The 17,408-nt window shown below is 41.3% G+C and overlaps 1 protein-coding gene across 2 annotated transcripts in view; it reads left to right on the plus strand.

The window, feature by feature from the left end:
* The window catches only part of LOC139562290 (glutamate receptor ionotropic, delta-1-like), a 365,031-nt gene that overhangs the window by 309,975 nt on the left and 37,648 nt on the right, over positions 1-17,408 (plus strand). For both annotated transcript variants that reach the window (XM_071379865.1, XM_071379866.1), the window contains exons 6-8: positions 5,916-6,089; positions 8,306-8,467; positions 10,317-10,436. In XM_071379865.1, the coding sequence (XP_071235966.1) occupies positions 5,916-6,089; positions 8,306-8,467; positions 10,317-10,436 (456 nt within the window). The remainder of the gene's footprint in view (positions 1-5,915; positions 6,090-8,305; positions 8,468-10,316; positions 10,437-17,408) is intronic.

Consider the following 17,408-nt stretch of genomic DNA (forward strand, 5'->3'; position numbering starts at 1 on the left):
TGGCTTTTCATAGCCGATCATTAAGAGTTGAACAGGTAGGGGTTCCATAACAGCAGGCAGAACAGTTGAAACTGGAACAGCAGCAAGGCCAGGTGGACTGGGGACAGCAAGGAGTCATCATGCCCGGTTAGCCGTGACGTATGGTCCTAGGGCTCAGGTTCTCCGAGAGAGAGAAAGAAAGAAAGAGAGAACGAGAGAATTAGAGAGAGCATACTTAAATTCACACAGGACACTGGATAAGATAGGAGAAGTACTCCAGGTATAACCAACTGACCCTAGCCCCCCGACACATAAACTACTGCAGCATAAATACTGGAGGCTGAGACAGGAGGGGTCAGGAGACACTGTGGCCCCATCCGATGATACCCCCGGACAGGGCCAAACAGGAAGGATGAGTGATGTATGGTGATGAGAGAGAGAGAGAGAGAGAGAGAGAGAGAGAGAGAGAGAGAGAGAGAGAGAGAGAGAGAGAGAGAGAGAGAGAGAGAGAGAGAGAGAGAGAGAGAGAGAGAGAGAGAGAGAGAGAGAGAGAGAGAGAGAGAGAGAGAGAGAGAGAGAGAGAGAGAGAGAGAGAGAGAGAGAGAGAGAGAGAGAGAGAGAGAGAGAGAGAGAGAGAGAGAGAGAGAGAGAGAGAGAGAGAGAGAGGAGTGTGGCTATGGTTGAGGGTTCATCCTGGCTAGGTAAGAGTACATCCCAGAGTTCCCCTCCCAGTCCTTCCACTAGTCTCTGAGCTACTCAGCATACATGTCTAAAGCTGAAGAACAAAAAGCACCTTAACTCCTAATTAAATCTCCAGGGTGATTACAAGGATTTCTTTATTTATATATCTTGAAAGATTAATAACATGATTGAGCGGCGTATTGAGGATAATTTAGCTGTCAGCCAAGCTTGATTTGATTAATGTATTTAGATGATGTGTGTCATTGAAACTACCCTCTGTTGAATTTTGGGTTTCCTGTCTTGACTAGGTCAATTTACCTTAACTAGGTCATCTGAATTTTGCTATTGTTTTCCCCTCAAAGTGTATGTCCACACTGAATGCATAAACAGCTGATCTCTCACATTCATCCATTCTGCTATGTATTAGCTCTCTAATGACGGTTTTGACCTGTATTGAAATTGTATTACAGAGTAACACAATAGTGGATGTTCGTCACATTGTGTTAGAGTGGTGCCATACGAAATCAACAAACTCAAAGGGTAACCCACCAATGTTCTTTCCTTGCATACCCAAACTTCCTCCCACCCCATTAAAATACTAAGACCTTGCCATTTGAAGCTTAAAGCGGCGATCAGCAGTGGAAACAATAACAAAGCGTTTCCACACACTTGTTTCGGTAAAAAGCTGAGGGATGGGGCTGGAAAAATGTAACCGCTCATAAATTCATAGACAGAGCTATTGATGCAAGGACTGACCATCCATGATATAAAAATTAGAGTTGTAACCATGTTTTGAGGCTATATAGTGTGTGTTTACATTTACTTTGTTTACAAACCTTGTTTGCAAGCAGTTTTACAACAGTTGAACTGAGCTCATAAGCTTGTTTTACGCTAATATTTCTAAACAAAGTAAATGTAAACAAACAATAGTTTGGTTCTAATGGGGTACAACACTTGGACTAAGCTCATGAGGCATTTATAATTTATATTCTTCAATAATTAATGGGTACATATCATTAATAAGTTCAAAAATGGACAACTCTGAGTGCCCCTTTAATGATCCATGCTTTTATTTAAAACTCCTAATCTATGGTCATTTTTGTCTTGTTAGTAAAATGGCTTCATCAAGGTCACTGCAGTGTCAAGTGATGTCACAGAGGTAACCTGTGGTGGTGGTGGAACGTTCTGACAGGTCAGGACAGGAAGGACGACCCTGAACGTGAAGTCATACCGCCATGGATCCTGCGGCATATTCCACCCGATTAATGCAACACAGCACCTCGTGAATAGCCATTATTTACAGTTGACTGGCTGTCAAGAGGAATCTTAAACACTTAACACCTACAAAATTCTGTTTGTATGACTCATAGTGTAGTGTGTTTGTGCTGTATAAAAATACATGTACATCTTTCTAAAAGCAGTAAAGTACACACCTAGTAAATTATTGATGAGGTTGTATGCTTGTTGCATAACAGTTATGCATTTCTCGAAGGAATGAATGAGCTTGGATGGTGAGATAGAAAGAACAAAAGGCCAAGGAGAGTGAGATAAATCGACACAAAGTTCAAAATAAAAAAGGGAGAAAGAGAGACAGCTAACGGGAAACAGAGGCTTGGAGATAGAATGTCTGAGAGAGAAAAATTTGACTTGGACAGATCGAGAGAGAGAGAGAGAGAGAGAGAGAGACGGAGAAGCACAAATACGTTTGAACTGTCAGTTGCATCATTAGTGTGGTGTTTGACCCCAGTGCTGGTTGAGTGGCACATCATTGACTGCTGTCCTGCTCTGGCTCTCATAACTATTGATCTGACCCTTCATAGGTCATCCCCTGTCTGGCCCTGTACTCATTCCTCTCACCCATAACTGTATCACCCCCGTCTCACCCCTGTCTGCATACATGACTTGGGAGTTTCCTTCATACCCACAGCTGTTTGGTGTATGCTCTGGGATTCTAAGAAATTGAAGGACTGTTGTTGTTTATTTGTCAATTGATCAAAGCAGTGGTTCCCAAACTTTTTATAGTCCCGTACCTCTTCAAACATTCAACCTCCAGCTGCGTACCCCCTCTAGCACCAGGGTCAACGCACTCTCAAATGTTGTTTTTTGCCATCATTGTAAGCCTGCCACACACACACACAATACATTTATTAAACATAAGAATGAGTGTGAGTTTTTGTCACAACCCGGCTCGTGGGAAGTGATAAAGAGCTCTTATAGGACGACGGCACAAATAATAATATAATAATAATCATTAATTTTGCTCTTTATTTAATCATCTTAGATATAAAACTTTATTTGTTAATTGAAAATTGTGAATAACTCACCACAGGTTAATGAGAAGGGTATGCTTGAAAGGATGCACATAACTCTGCAATGTTGGGTTGTATTGGAGAGAGTCTTAGTCTTAAATCATTCCCACACACAGTCTGTGCCTGTATTTAGTTTACATGCTAGTGAGTGCTGAGAATCCACTCTCACATAGGTACATGGTTGCAAAGAGCATCAGTTTCTTAACAGCGTGATTTTTCCAAGGCAGGATACTCTGAGCGCAGCCCAATCCAGAAATCTGGCAGTGGCTTCTGATTAAATTCCATTTTCACAGAACCGCTTGTTGCAATTTCCAGGCAGGGCATGAAAGGGATAACAAATCCAGTTGTTTGTGTCATCCGTTTCGGGAAAGTACCTGCGTAATTGTGCACCCAACTCACTCAGGTGCTTCGCTATATCACATTTGACATTGTTCGTAAGCTTTAGTTCATTTGCACACAAAAAAATCATACAATGATGGAAAGACCTGTGTGTTGTCCTTGTTAATGCAGACAGAGAAGAGCTCCAACTTTTCTTAATCATAGCCTCAATTTGATCCCGCTCATTGAATATAGTTGCAGAGAGTCCCTGTAATCCTAGATTCAGATCATTCAGACAAGAAAAAACATCACCCAGGCAGGCCAGTCGTGTGAGAAACTCGTAATTATGCAAACTGTCAGACAAGTGAAAATCATGGTCAGTAAAGAAAACTTTAAGCTTGTCTCTCAATAAAAAAAAACGTGTCAATACTTTGCCCCTTGATAACCAGCGCACTTCTGTATGTTGTAAAAGCGTTACATGGTCGCGGCCCATATCATTGCATAGTGCAGAAAATACACGAGAGTTCAGGGGCCTTGTTTTAACGAAGTTAACCATTTTCACTGTAGTGTCCAAAATGTCTTTCAAGCTGTCAGTTATTCCTTTGGCAGCAAGAGCCTCTCGGTGGATGCTGCAGTGTACCCAAGTGGTGTCAGGAGCAACTGCTTGCACGCGCGTTACCACTCCACTGTCTCCCTGCTCCATCAGTACAGCTACCAACACATCTTGACCACCAAAGTCCATTTGATGTCACAAAGCTGTCCAGTACATAAAAAATATCCTCTCCTGTTGTCCTGGTTTCCAGTGGTTTGCAGAAGAGGATGTTTTCCTTAATTGACCCCCCATAGTAGTATGGGGCTTGCCTGTCCTAGCCACTCGGTAGCTCACCATATAAGACGCTTCTAGCCCCTTCTTATTAATGGTATCTGTTGCTTTTATATATGTCTTACTACTCGGAAGTCGTCTTAATTCTCGCTACAAAAACCCCCGTGTCTTATTTTTCAAGAGTGAAGGTTTCATCGAGTTGTGAGGTAGTACTTTTGAAAGGCACTACTCCCAATATAAGTGAACCCCAAATCAATGTAGTTCTCATCATATTTGCACCTCTTCGATGGTCCAACGTCCCTGTCTGTTGTCTGGTGCTTTCCCGGGTAAGGGGCCAGTAGCTCTTCGGCTGCATCAGATTCACAACTGTCAGTGTCCGTGCTAGCTGGGCTAACAACAAATGTAGAATTACTGATGCTAGCATTGGATGTGCTCGTGGAAGCAGAACAACTTGTGTCGTCGACAGGTGCAGGTGTAGTACTGCTGGTAATAGCAGTACTACCAGTAGAGCTGGTATGTGTCTCCTGCCTTACTTTTTTTAAACCAATTTTCAAGCAAACGGAATGAGCAGCAGCTACGTTTGGCTACATGCGGACCGTTAGTAGAATTCCCGCGAGAGAGTAAAGGTTAATGTGATTGGATGTTAATTATTTGACTAGGCTACCTGTATTTGACATTGTGTTGTTATTTCGCTGAACACTAGATTATTTTATTTTATTTTTGGCAGTGAAACGAGGCTACCCAAATGTATAGCCCCATTGGAAAATATCAATGGACTGTTTGAAAATGTGAATTTTATTTGGCACCCCCCTGACGGCATTTTACCCCAGTTTGGGAATACCTGGATCAGAGGAACAGAGAGATATCAGACAGTGATGATCCCAATCCATATTCAGCTGAAAACTAATTGAAAACCTGACATTGGAAAGAGTGTTTATTGCTTGCATTTATTGATTGGGCTATTGATTAATCCTACTAATACTCAACTGTTACACGAACTGGTAACAAGATTCACTTTTTAATCAATACCTACACTATGGTTACCATGTACCTACACTATGGTTACCATGTACCTACACTATGGTTACCATGTACCTACACTATGGTTACCATGTACCTACACTATGGTTACCATGTACCTACACTATGGTTACCATGTACCTACACTAAGGTTACCATGTACCTACACTATGGTTACCATGTACCTACACTATGGTTACCATGTACCTACACTATGGTTACCATGTACCTACACTATGGTTACCATGTACCTACACTAAGGTTACCATGTACCTACACTATGGTTACCATGTACCTACACTATGGTTACCATGTACCTACACTATGGTTACCATGTACCTACACTATGGTTACCATGTACCTACACTATGGTTACCATGTACCTACACTATGGTTACCATGTACCTACACTATGGTTACCATGTACCTACACTAAGGTTACCATGTACCTACACTATGGTTACCATGTACCTACACTATGGTTACCATGTACCTACACTAAGGTTACCATGTACCTACACTATGGTTACCATGTACCTACACTATGGTTACCATGTACCTACACTATGGTTACCATGTACCTACACTATGGTTACCATGTACCTACACTATGGTTACCATGTACCTACACTATGGTTACCATGTACCTAGTCCTATAATGAATGTGTGAATACGCCGTTTTGGACCAGTTCCTACAGAGTGTGAACATTTTAGTAAATTATTAGATTTTCTTTCATGGTTTTGACCATGAACCCTCCCACCCCATCCTCTCTTCTTTGCCGCAGGAGGTGAGTGACACAGAAATCATGGAGCTGGTCCACAGTTCGTTGGGCCGGATGACCGTCATACGGCAGATCTTCCCTCTGTGGAGAGACACCAACATCCGGTGCATGAGGAACAACCACCGCATCTCCTCCCTGCTCTGTGACCCCCAGGAGGGCTACCTGCAGTCCCTGGAGGTCAGTGTGACTGAGATTACTTTATTAATGACCGTCAGCCACACCATATATCCACACCATCAGTGAACTCCACAGAGTACTTTGTCATTCACCCAACATCACCCCACGTACTGACGAAACATGACCATGACCAAAACAATACTGAAGGGCGACGATAGCGAGTTGCCCGTCAGCGCCATCACAACATTGAACGTTGTCATCATTCTAACACGGTGTCATTTCCTTCAATGTTAAACCCTCAGTCTGTCACCATCACTAGATTACACAGGGCTGCACAGCCACACAGATTTCCAACATTAGAAATGTCTTAGAAATGTTCTCTGTATTCCATCTAGTGTGCAGTGACCGTGACTTACTATGCAGGCTCCATAGCTAGTGTAGAACACTGTTTAGGACAGATGGTCACCCCCCCCACCCCAAAAAAAACATGGTTCTCAGTTGCATTTCCTAGGAGAACTGAAGACCAAAGTATTTGTCAGAGAAGAAATGCACGGGTGTCAAATCATTATTATGTAAAGTACACCAGACTTGCTTTCTTAGGATTCATCAAGTGGTGCATTAAACCATCATAAAGCTTCAATGATAACAAATCCTTTAGGTATGGTAAGTGTGTTTATGCTTGAGCAGCCTTCGTTTCAGAGCCAGAGGGGACAAATATAGATTGCAATTTCAATTGAATTAGCTATATTGTAACTTTTTACAATTGTGACCATTTTGTGAACTTTATTTGCCACTGTCACATTCATTTGAACTCAGAAGGTGTGTTTGTTCTATACCCAATATGATCATTTGGATTGAATGTCCCATTAAATCCTCTGTAATGAGGACAAGAGTACTACATTTATTGACCTGATGACAGGTTGAACAATGATAGAGGAGCAGAGTTCAAATCAAATCAAAGTTTATTTGTCACGTGCGCCGAATACAATGGAACAGTGAAATGCTTACTTACAGGCTCTAACCAACAGTGCAATTTCGAAGTAAAAAAAAAAAGGTATTAGGTGAACAATAGATAAACAAAAGTAAAAAAGACAGTGAAAAATAACAGTAGCGAGGCTATATACGTTAGCAAGGCCATAACAGTAGCGAGGCTATATACAGGCACCGGTTAGTCGGGCTGATTGAATATGTACATGTAGGTATGGTTAAAGTGACTATGCATATATGATAAACAGAGAGTAGCATTAGCGTAAAAGAGTGGTCGACAGGTGGTGAGTGGCAGGACACAATGCAGATAGTCCGGGTAGCCAATGTGTGGGGGCACCGGTTGGTCGGGCTAATTGAGGTAGTATGTACATGAATGTCTAGTTGAAGTGACTATGCATATATGATAAACAGAGAGTAGCAGCAGCCTAAAATAGGGATTGGGGGGGCTGGGGACACAATGCAAATAGTCCGGGTAGCCATTTGAAAACCTGTTCAGGAGTCTTGTGGATTGGGGGTAAAAGCTGTTGAGAAGCCTTTTGGTCCTAGATTTGGCGCTCCGGTACCGCTTGCCATGCAGTAGTAGAGAGAACAGTCTGTGACTGGGGTGCCTGAGGAATGGTGGCATTCAGCAAATATCTCTCATGTTGTTACTGGTGTACCCTGCCATTCATACATGCCATTGTTGGTGTCCCTCATAATGAAAGCATGCTGTGGATTCAGGCATCCATTGCGCCTATTTGTATACCAACTGAAAATTCCAGGGAACGTGTTTGGGCTCGTCTTTGTCCAGTGTTCCTTCAATAAATCACAATCACAATTTCCTACAGACAAGTTAGAAAAGCTGGACCACAAATGCTCTGTGGCATTTCAACAGACATGTATTTTTCTATCATAAAATAACTTGAGGTGGTCTTTCATATCTCTTGTCTGTAACATAAAAGCTGTTGTTGCAGTGTCAGGCCGAGTGTGTTCTGCTCCCCAGGTGGATAGCACCATGGGTCTGTCTCTCCCTTTCATTCTGTGGCCATGCTGGGAAAAGTGTATATTCCCTACTGAGAACTTAATTTCCCCAAAACCTCACAGGTGCAGTGGCAGAGAGGAGCCACTTTTATGTTGGTCTTGTTAACCTTTACACGGTTCAACAAGTACTTTTGAGTATCTCGTTTTGGGAGTTTTTCCCTGCAAGGTCTCAAACTAGGATAATAGTTATAACTAGGATAATAGTAGCCACTGCTGATTCTGCTCAACACCTTTCATAGAATATATTTTGATGTGTTGTTTCTCCCCAGGTCTCCAGCTTGTACCTGTATGACAGTGTGCTGATGTTGGCCAACGCCTTCTACAGTAAGCTGGAGGACAGGAAGTGGCATAGCATGGCCAGTCTGAACTGCATGAGGAAGTCCACCAAGCCTTGGAATGGAGGCTGGTCTATGCTGGACACCATCCAGAAGGTAGGGCACCACACGACATTGCAGACTAAGTCATATTACATAGAAATGGATCTAAGCTCTTTGAAAACAGATATACAAGGAGAATGATTCCGTCTTTTGTGTTTATCCAAATTAACAAAATATTGGAACAAAATGTACTTGATTACATCAATTTAGAGGCTGTGATTTAACACTTCATAAAATTAATAATTTATAAATGAACAAAAGTGTTTTCATGAAAATGTAAAAAAGTGAACCACTTATTGTAATAATAATGGTTCTCTTTTGAAGTCATGATGACTAATCACAATTTCACTCAACCACTCACTTCCAATTTAGTCATTTAGCAGACGCTCTTATCCAGAGCGACTTACAGTAGTGAGGACATTCATTTGTTTGTACTTTTATGTACTGGGCCCCCATGGGAATTGAACCCACCACCCTGGCACCCAAGCACCATCAAATCAAATCAAATGTTATTTGTCACATGCGCCTAATAGAACAGGTGTAGACCTTACTGTGAAATGCTTACTTACAAGCCCTTAACCAACACTGCAGTTTTAAGAAAAATAAAAGTTTAGAAAAATATTTACTGAATAAACTAAAGTAAAAAATAAAATAGCAACAATAAAATAACAATAATTAAGTTATATACTGGGAGTACCGGTACAGAGTCAATGTGCGGGGGTACAGGCTAGTTGAGGTAATTGAGGTAATATGTACATGTAGGTAGGGGTAAAGTGACTATGCATAGATGGTAAACAGTGAGTAGCAGCATCGTAAAAAAAAAAAGGGCAGGGGGGTGGTCAATACAAATAGTCCAGGTAGCCATTTGATTAATTAGCTGTTCAGAAGTCTTATGGCTTGGGCATAGAAGCTGTTAAGAAGCATTTTGGACCTAGACTTGGCACTCCGGTTCCGCTTGCTGTGCGGTAGCAGAGAGAACAGTCTATGACTAGGGTGGCTGGAGTCTTTCGCAATTTTTAGGGACTTCCTCTGACAACGCCTGGTATAGAGGTCCTGGATGGCAGGAAGCTTGGCCCCAGTGATGTACTGGGCCGTTCGCACTACCTCTGTAGTGCCTTGCGGTCGGAGGTCGAGCAGTTGCCATACCAGGCAGTTGCCATATTTTCAGTCTCCTGAGGGGGAATAGGCTTTGTCATGCCCTCTTCACGACTGTCTTGGTGTGTTTGGACCATTCTAGTTTGTTGTTGATGTGGACACCAAGGAACTGGAAGCTCTCAATCTGCTCCACTACAGCCCTGTCGATGAGAATGGGGGCGTGCTCGGCCCTCCTTGTCATATAGTCCTCGATCATCTTTACCAACTGAGCCATTTGCACTTACTTTGCACATCATCAAACGCACGTCATTTTGCACCCCTTTTATTACAGGAGATGTCCTTATCAGCACATGTTCTTATCATTGACTTACAATCAGGTTCTTAATGTTATGTATGGGGATTGAGCTGGTAACCTTGGTCCAGCTAGTAGTAGCTATATTATAGGCCGTTCAGTATGAGTGTATAAAGTATCCTGGCCAAACCACCTCATTTGGATGGTTCTTGATCCACTGGTACTAATGCATAGGTTATGTTCTCGTGTACTTCACAGAAATGTTCAGCAATCAACTTAGATGATTGCTGAACATGTTATAGACCACTCAAAGCATATTAAAACATTGAACTTTCCTAGGTTCCTGCCTTCTAGGGAGGCATTGCTTGCTCTATGGGATTTTAGGCTGGATATCTGTAAAGCACTTTGTGACAATTTCTGATGCAAAAGGGGCTTTATAAAATACAGTACATTTGATTTTTGATTGATTGATTAGAGACCACTTAAAATATCCTTGTTATTATGCTGTTGCCATAGAGACGGATCACCGGGCTCACAGGAATGATGGACTTCCGTGCAGGAGGTTCCAACTCCCACGTCCAGTTTGAGATCCTGGGGACCAGCTACAGTGAGACGTTTGGTAAAGATGTCAAACGGGTGAGTCAATATTGAACAACGCAAATGGACATCCTGTTTCACTCGCAGTTTGTTTGTCATATTGATACGTTTTGTTTCGGGTCATGAAAGAAAATACGCAATCAAACTCTGTATTGGGCCGTGTCTGCTTTCAGTGGGGTTCCATAACATACCTGTCAGCACATACAGTGCCTTCAGAAAGTTTTCACACCGCTTGACTTTTTACACATTTTGTTGTGTTATAGCCGGAATGAAAAATTTATTAAATTAAGATTGTTGGTCACTGGCATATACACAATACACCATAATGGCAAAGTGGAATTATGTTTTTCAAATGTTTCACAAATGAATTATAAATGAAAAGTTGAAATGTCTTGAGTCAATAAGTATTCAACCCCTTAGTTATGGCAAGCCTAAATAAGTTTAGGAGTAAAAATTGCTTAACAAGTCACATAATAAGTTGCATGGACTCACTCTGTGTGCAATAATATTGTTTAACATGATTTTTGAATGACTACCTCATCTATGTACCCCACCCATACAATTACCTGTAAGGTCCCTCAGTCGAGCAGTGAATTTCAAACACAGATTCCAAGAAGACAGTGAATGTTCCTGAGTTACAGTTTTGACTTAAATCTGCTATAAAATCTATGGAAAGACCTGAAAATGACTGTCAAGCAATGATCAACAACCAATTTGACAGAGCTTGAATAATTTAGAAAATAATAATGGGCAACATCCAGGTGAGACTTACCCAGAAAGACTCACAGCTGTAATCACTACCAACGGTGCTTCTACAAAGTATTGACTCAGGGTTGTGAGTACTTATGTAAATGAGATATTTCATTTTCAGTAGAATTTTGAATTCAGCCTGATGTGGAAGTGTGGAAGAAGACAAGGGGTATGAATGTAGTTGTCAAGTGTCAGGAGGAAGAGTGCCCTCTACTGGAGATCTCTATCAGGCAATAGAGTGGAGCTGAGACCAAGACAACTATACCAGCTTAAAGAGATACATACTATGTTCTGCAGATACAGTGGAGTACAGTGGTTCAGTAGCTATCACAGACTTACTTCTGATACTCATTAGTGGGTCAGTATCTCAATTGGAAGAGCCACAAGTGGAAATTAACAACATTAATTTGGAGACCAAACATCAAGGAATGTATTTTGTGTGTGTGTGTGTGTGTGTGTGTGTGTGCGTGTGTGTGTGTGTGTGTGTGTGGGGAGCTCTTTCTGAATATATTTTTCAATCCCATGGTTACCTTTGTGTCTCTTAACTGGGATTAAACGATGGGACGGTGTGTGAAAACGAACTAACCCTAACCAGAAAATTGTATGCTTTGTTTGTGTGTACTGTGAGAGTTGTTTGCTGTTGGTTCAGTCACAAAATTACTGCAGAATAAAGAGGAAATTAGTTTACTGGCAATCTATGTGGAGCAGGGAGAGACTGGGCGCTGTAATGAAGATTTAATCACTAGACTACCTAACTGGAGTTATGAAGCCAATTCATCATAATATGGCCATTAGCAAATGCGGAAATCACACACACTCACGCTCACGCTCACGCTCACACACACAGTATAGGTAAAAAATATATATGTATATTTCTATTTTATGCAGTTTGAGATTATTCTGTATAATGAAATGCGCTTTGCAAATGTAATCAATTATTATTATTATTGTAACATGCATACTACACACAAGGTCAGATGAGGACACTACCTGTGCTGAAAAACAGGTGCAGACACATAAGAGACAGCATGCAGAGAACACACAAACACTGGAACACTGGTTTCTTGAAATCATTAGAGGCAGGGCACGGGTGGGTCAGCTAATGGCATGCCAGATGCATTCAGTGTTGTTGTTCATTATCAGTATTCCTGTCTGCCTTCCTCTAGCAGCATGACCATTTACTGGGGACAATAGACACAAACACAAGTAGCTCTCCACTTTCCCCTTTAATGGCCTGTTCATATGTTCCTGGGGCCTCATTTGTCAATCATGCGTAGGCAATAATTTGTGCATAAAACATGCGTGGGATAATTTCCATGCAAAGTGTGAGATTTATGAATATGAACGTTTGCTTGAGAGTGTGCGTAAATGCATGCACAGCCATGACCATACGCACGCACAGTGCAAAGTGGTGGAATAAGGGAATGGCCTGTCAAGCGTAGGATGGGGTAAATACAGTGCATTCGGAAAGTATTCAGACCCCTTGCCTTTTTCCAAATGTTGTTTCGTTACTGTCTTATTCTAAAATGGATCAAATACAATAACCCATAATGACAAAGTGAAAACAAGTTTTTAGAAATGTTTGCAAATAAAAAATTAAAAAACAGAAATACCTTATTTACGTAAGTATTCAGTCCCTTTGCTATGAGACTCGAAATTTAACTTAGGTGTATCCTGTTTCCATTGACCATCCGTGAGATGTTTCTACAACTTGATTGGGGTCCACCTGTAGTAAATTCAATTGATTGGACATGATATAGAAAGACACATGGACTTGAACCCGATCAAACAAAATAGCTGAAAATAGCTGTGCAGCGACACCCATCCAACCTGACAGAGCTTGAGAGGATCTGCAGAGAAGAATGGGAGAAACTCCCAACATACAGGTGTGCCAAGCTTGTAGCATCATACCCAAGAAGACTCGAGGCTGTAATCGCTGCCAAAGGTGCTTCAACAAAGTACTGCGTAAAGGGTCTGAATACTTATGTAAATGTGATATTTCAGTTTTGTATTTTTAATACATTTGCAAAAATGTCTAAAAAACAGTTTTTGCTTTGTTATTATGTGGTATTGTGTGTAGATTTATGAGGGGGGAAAAAACAATTTAATACATTTTAGAATAAGGCTGTAACATAACAAAATGTGGAAAAAGTCTGAATACTTTTCAATGCACTGTATATATTGAAAATGCCTGAAATTGTAGAGTAATAATTAAATAATATTTCATTGTATTTCCATTGTGAATTCATGCAACATACCTTGACAGTCATATCATTTGACCACATCAGTGTATTTCTTACAATAATAATCCATATAAAGTACAGTATTTGTTCAATTAGAGGCACATGTGAAAGTGAAACCACTATAAAAGCCAGAGATAATGGGAAATCGAATGAGAGCCTGATCTTGCTCTGTTGGAAGATTTGGCACACTCTGCATTTCACAGAGAGAGGGTTTTTAGAGACAGGTGAGACTTTTTTTTGCAGAAAGTATAGATTGGCTCATCAGATATCGTTTCCCAAAACCAATCTTATAGGATTTTTGCGAGGGTTTCTGACCTACTTTAAAAAGGCAAACACATGCTATTCCGGTGCACATCTAAGTGATCTCCACCCTCAGGTTTTTTGCAACGGGCACTTTTTAGCGGGAGTTTGCCGATCGGCATCTCACAGCCCTCGATTAGCCAATGTTTTGGATGCAATCATCAGCAAAAGGAACTGTAAATGACAATTTCCATACACCATCGCACAACAGGTTGAAGAGGAGTTTCTTTGCCATCCATGGGTTCCCAAATATGAACGGAGCAATAGACGACACCAACATCACCATAAGAGCACCATTCCAAAACGAGTTCAACAGAACAGGCCACTCTTAATGTGCAGGAGATAGGTTATGTGATGCGCAAAAGATTGCAAATGACGCTGTTGAATGTGTGTGTGGCCAGGTGGTACGCACGATTCGTTCATTCTGCAGAACAGCAAAATCTGCCTTTTTTTGTTTGCGACTTTGTATTTCATCGTATGGAGTTGTATATTCCCCACGTGGTTTAAAGGGAGGATTTATACCATAAATTATTAATTAGGGGTGTTTTGAAATGCAAATAGCCAAGGTCGCGCACAGAGCACCAAGGCTGAGAGCAATAGGTATTTATCAATGGTTATCTCTTACTGGTGTGGGTGTGACGCTCACAGGAATGTTTGATACAAAATTCTAAATTCCATTCACAAGTAGTATTTTAAAATAGTTTCTACACAATATTGGTAAAGAGGCCCCTGGTGGTGAGTGTGGGATTGATTCAGATTTCTCACGTCGGACATCACAAACAACATAGTCTCACTTTGGAAAATTATCTTTTGAAATAATGTCGAGTAGGATCTAAGGACATTATCATGTTACTTTTCTGGTCCTCTCGGTTACCTCTCCTACATCATCATTTATCTGCATTCAATCCATTGTTTCAATGACCTGATGCCTCTCAATTGAAGCGACTATTGGGGTCTGAACCAAATGAAGAGTGAAATACTATTTCCTATTTGCTATATGTACACTTAGTTTCCTCTAGCTATTGCTCAGTGCTGCTAAGCGATGTATGTTGTGGTTCTAGTTTCTAATTTCAACTTGTATTCAGTCAGCAGATTTAGTTAATGAGTTCCTACTCATGTTTCTCATTTAAAAAGCTATTCATTTGTCTGTTATTCCTCCTGAATACATATCGTACACAGATAGAAATAGACAGGAAGAAAAACAGATGAAAAGAGAGCGTGAGTGTAAGAGAAAGAAGTCCCTTAGGTAACATAGGACTTCCATCCTAGCCATATGCCATGACCCTCATTGGCTCTTCTCTGAGCGATGTAATCTTCGCAGGGAAGTCGAGAGGTAATCTCTCTTTACCACCCTCTCTTTCTCTCTCTCGCATTCCTTCCCTCTCTTATTCTCTATTACCATCTAACGCAGAGAAAGCGTAGTGGAGGCTCGTGGGAGGCTAGAATGACAGACAGGCGCCACATCTGCCTGTCTCTGCTTTGGAGCTCTTTAAAGTGTAATTTTCAATGCTAAGATTGTTTATCATATATTCCAGGGGGGGGGTAAAGCTTCAGACCCCGCCCCATCGTTTTATCCCAGTTAAGGGACACACAGGTAACCATGGGACTAAAAAGATTCACTAAGACCTCTCTACGCACACACACACACACACTGCATGGCAGACTACGAGGGAGTAAGAATTTTGTGGTAAATTAGGATCTTGGTGGTGTGATGGGGATGTCGATATGTAAACATCAGGCTTTTGGTGCTGATGGTGGAAATAGCTCAAAAAAGGCAAACTGTTTTAATGAGGCCTTTTGGAGGGGACTGTGAAAATGAACAGTATATTCCCTTGCAAACTTGGAACTGATGCTGAAGATCATTATGTAGTTTTGAGTGTAAGGTGTTTTGACATCCTTTGCATAGTTCAGTGTTGTGGAGTTCTGTTATGGATAGTTATAAACTAGATAAGCCTGCAGTTACCATATCAGTGTCAATAGCTGTCATAAACTATAGTCGTCACAGCAGCATTTCCTTTCCAAGAAGAAGAACATTACAAAATCGTTAGTAATTTATTCATTTGTGTTTCTCTACTTTTCTTAATTCAAAAGGCAATCGCATATCTGAGTAACCTTCGTTGCAGGTGCATGGTAACAGTTGAATAAGATGAGAAAAAATAAGAAACCTGCACACTAGTCTTGCTAGTATCACTGCTCTTCATTAATCTTTACGTATCGGCCTCAAGGCCTTCGTCAGAGCTTCTCTTGAAATATAATCCTATATGGAGAAAAAATCATGCTAGATCAAAGTTAGTCATTTTGTGTTGATCTCTGCACTAAGACACACGCGGGCATGCAAGTGCACTCAATGTATTGTAAAGTGTTACAAATAAACAAATCTATTGAAAAAGGTTTTAGACATTACAGTACATCTTGTAGCGTTCTTATCTGCTTTATGTGTTATCTGCATGTCACAAAGGACATGGTTGTGTTCTTTTGTATGACCTTTGTATGCGGAGCTTTGTGTAGTAGAAGTCTTTAGTAAAGGGCCTGGAGAGAGTTCTCTGTGGTCCCCAGAGGACCTGCCCACTCATGGGGAAAATAGCCCCATGTGAAGCAGGGAGAAAGCAGTGACATTTAGCGTGTGCACACACACACACACACACACACACACACACACACACACACACACACACACACACACACACACACACACACACACACACACACACACACACACACACACACACACACACACACACACACACCACATGCGCACACACATACACACACACGCACACACACACACACACACACACACACACACACACACACACACACACACACACACACACACACACACACACACACACACACACACACACATACACATGCGCACACACACACACACACACACACACACACACACACACACACACACACACACACACACACACACACACACACACACACACACACACACACACACACACACACACACACACACACACACACACACACACACACACACACACACACACAAGCACACACACACACAAGGACCAAATGAATCCGGACGTGTTAGACTAGATTGTTAAATACATTGACCAGGTGCAAAGAGAAGCTGATCTTCATCATCATACTTTTTAATTTAATTAAAACATTTTATTTCACCTTTATTTAATCAGGTAGGCCAGTTGAGAACAATTCTCATTTACAACTGTGACATGGCCAAGATAAAGCAAAGCAGTGCGACAAAACAACAACACAGAGTTACACATAAACAAATGTACAGTCAATAACACAATAGAAAAAATCTATGTACAGTGTGCAAATGTAGAAGAGTAGGGAGATAAGGCAATAAATAGGCCATAGAGGCGAAATAATTACAATTTAGCATTAACACTGGACTGATAGATGTGCAGATGATGATGTGCAAGTAGAGATACTGGGGCGCAAAAGAGCAAGAAGATAAATAACAATATGGGGATGAGGTAGTTGGGTGTGCTATTTACAGATTGGCTGTGTACAGGTACAGTGATTGGTAAGCTGCTCTGACAGCTGATGCTTAAAGTTAGAGTTTAGAAGACAACCGAATGTTGCTATCTGGCAGGTAGCTTAGCGACTAAGAGCGTTGGGCCAGTAACCAAAAGGTTGCTGGTTTGCATCCCTAGGTGGAAAATCTGTTGATGTGCCCCAGAGCAAGGCACTTAACCCTAATTGCTCCTATATGTCTCTC

This window comes from Salvelinus alpinus, chromosome 32 (assembly GCF_045679555.1).
Source record: "Salvelinus alpinus chromosome 32, SLU_Salpinus.1, whole genome shotgun sequence".
NCBI classification, from domain to species: Eukaryota; Metazoa; Chordata; class Actinopteri; order Salmoniformes; family Salmonidae; genus Salvelinus; species Salvelinus alpinus.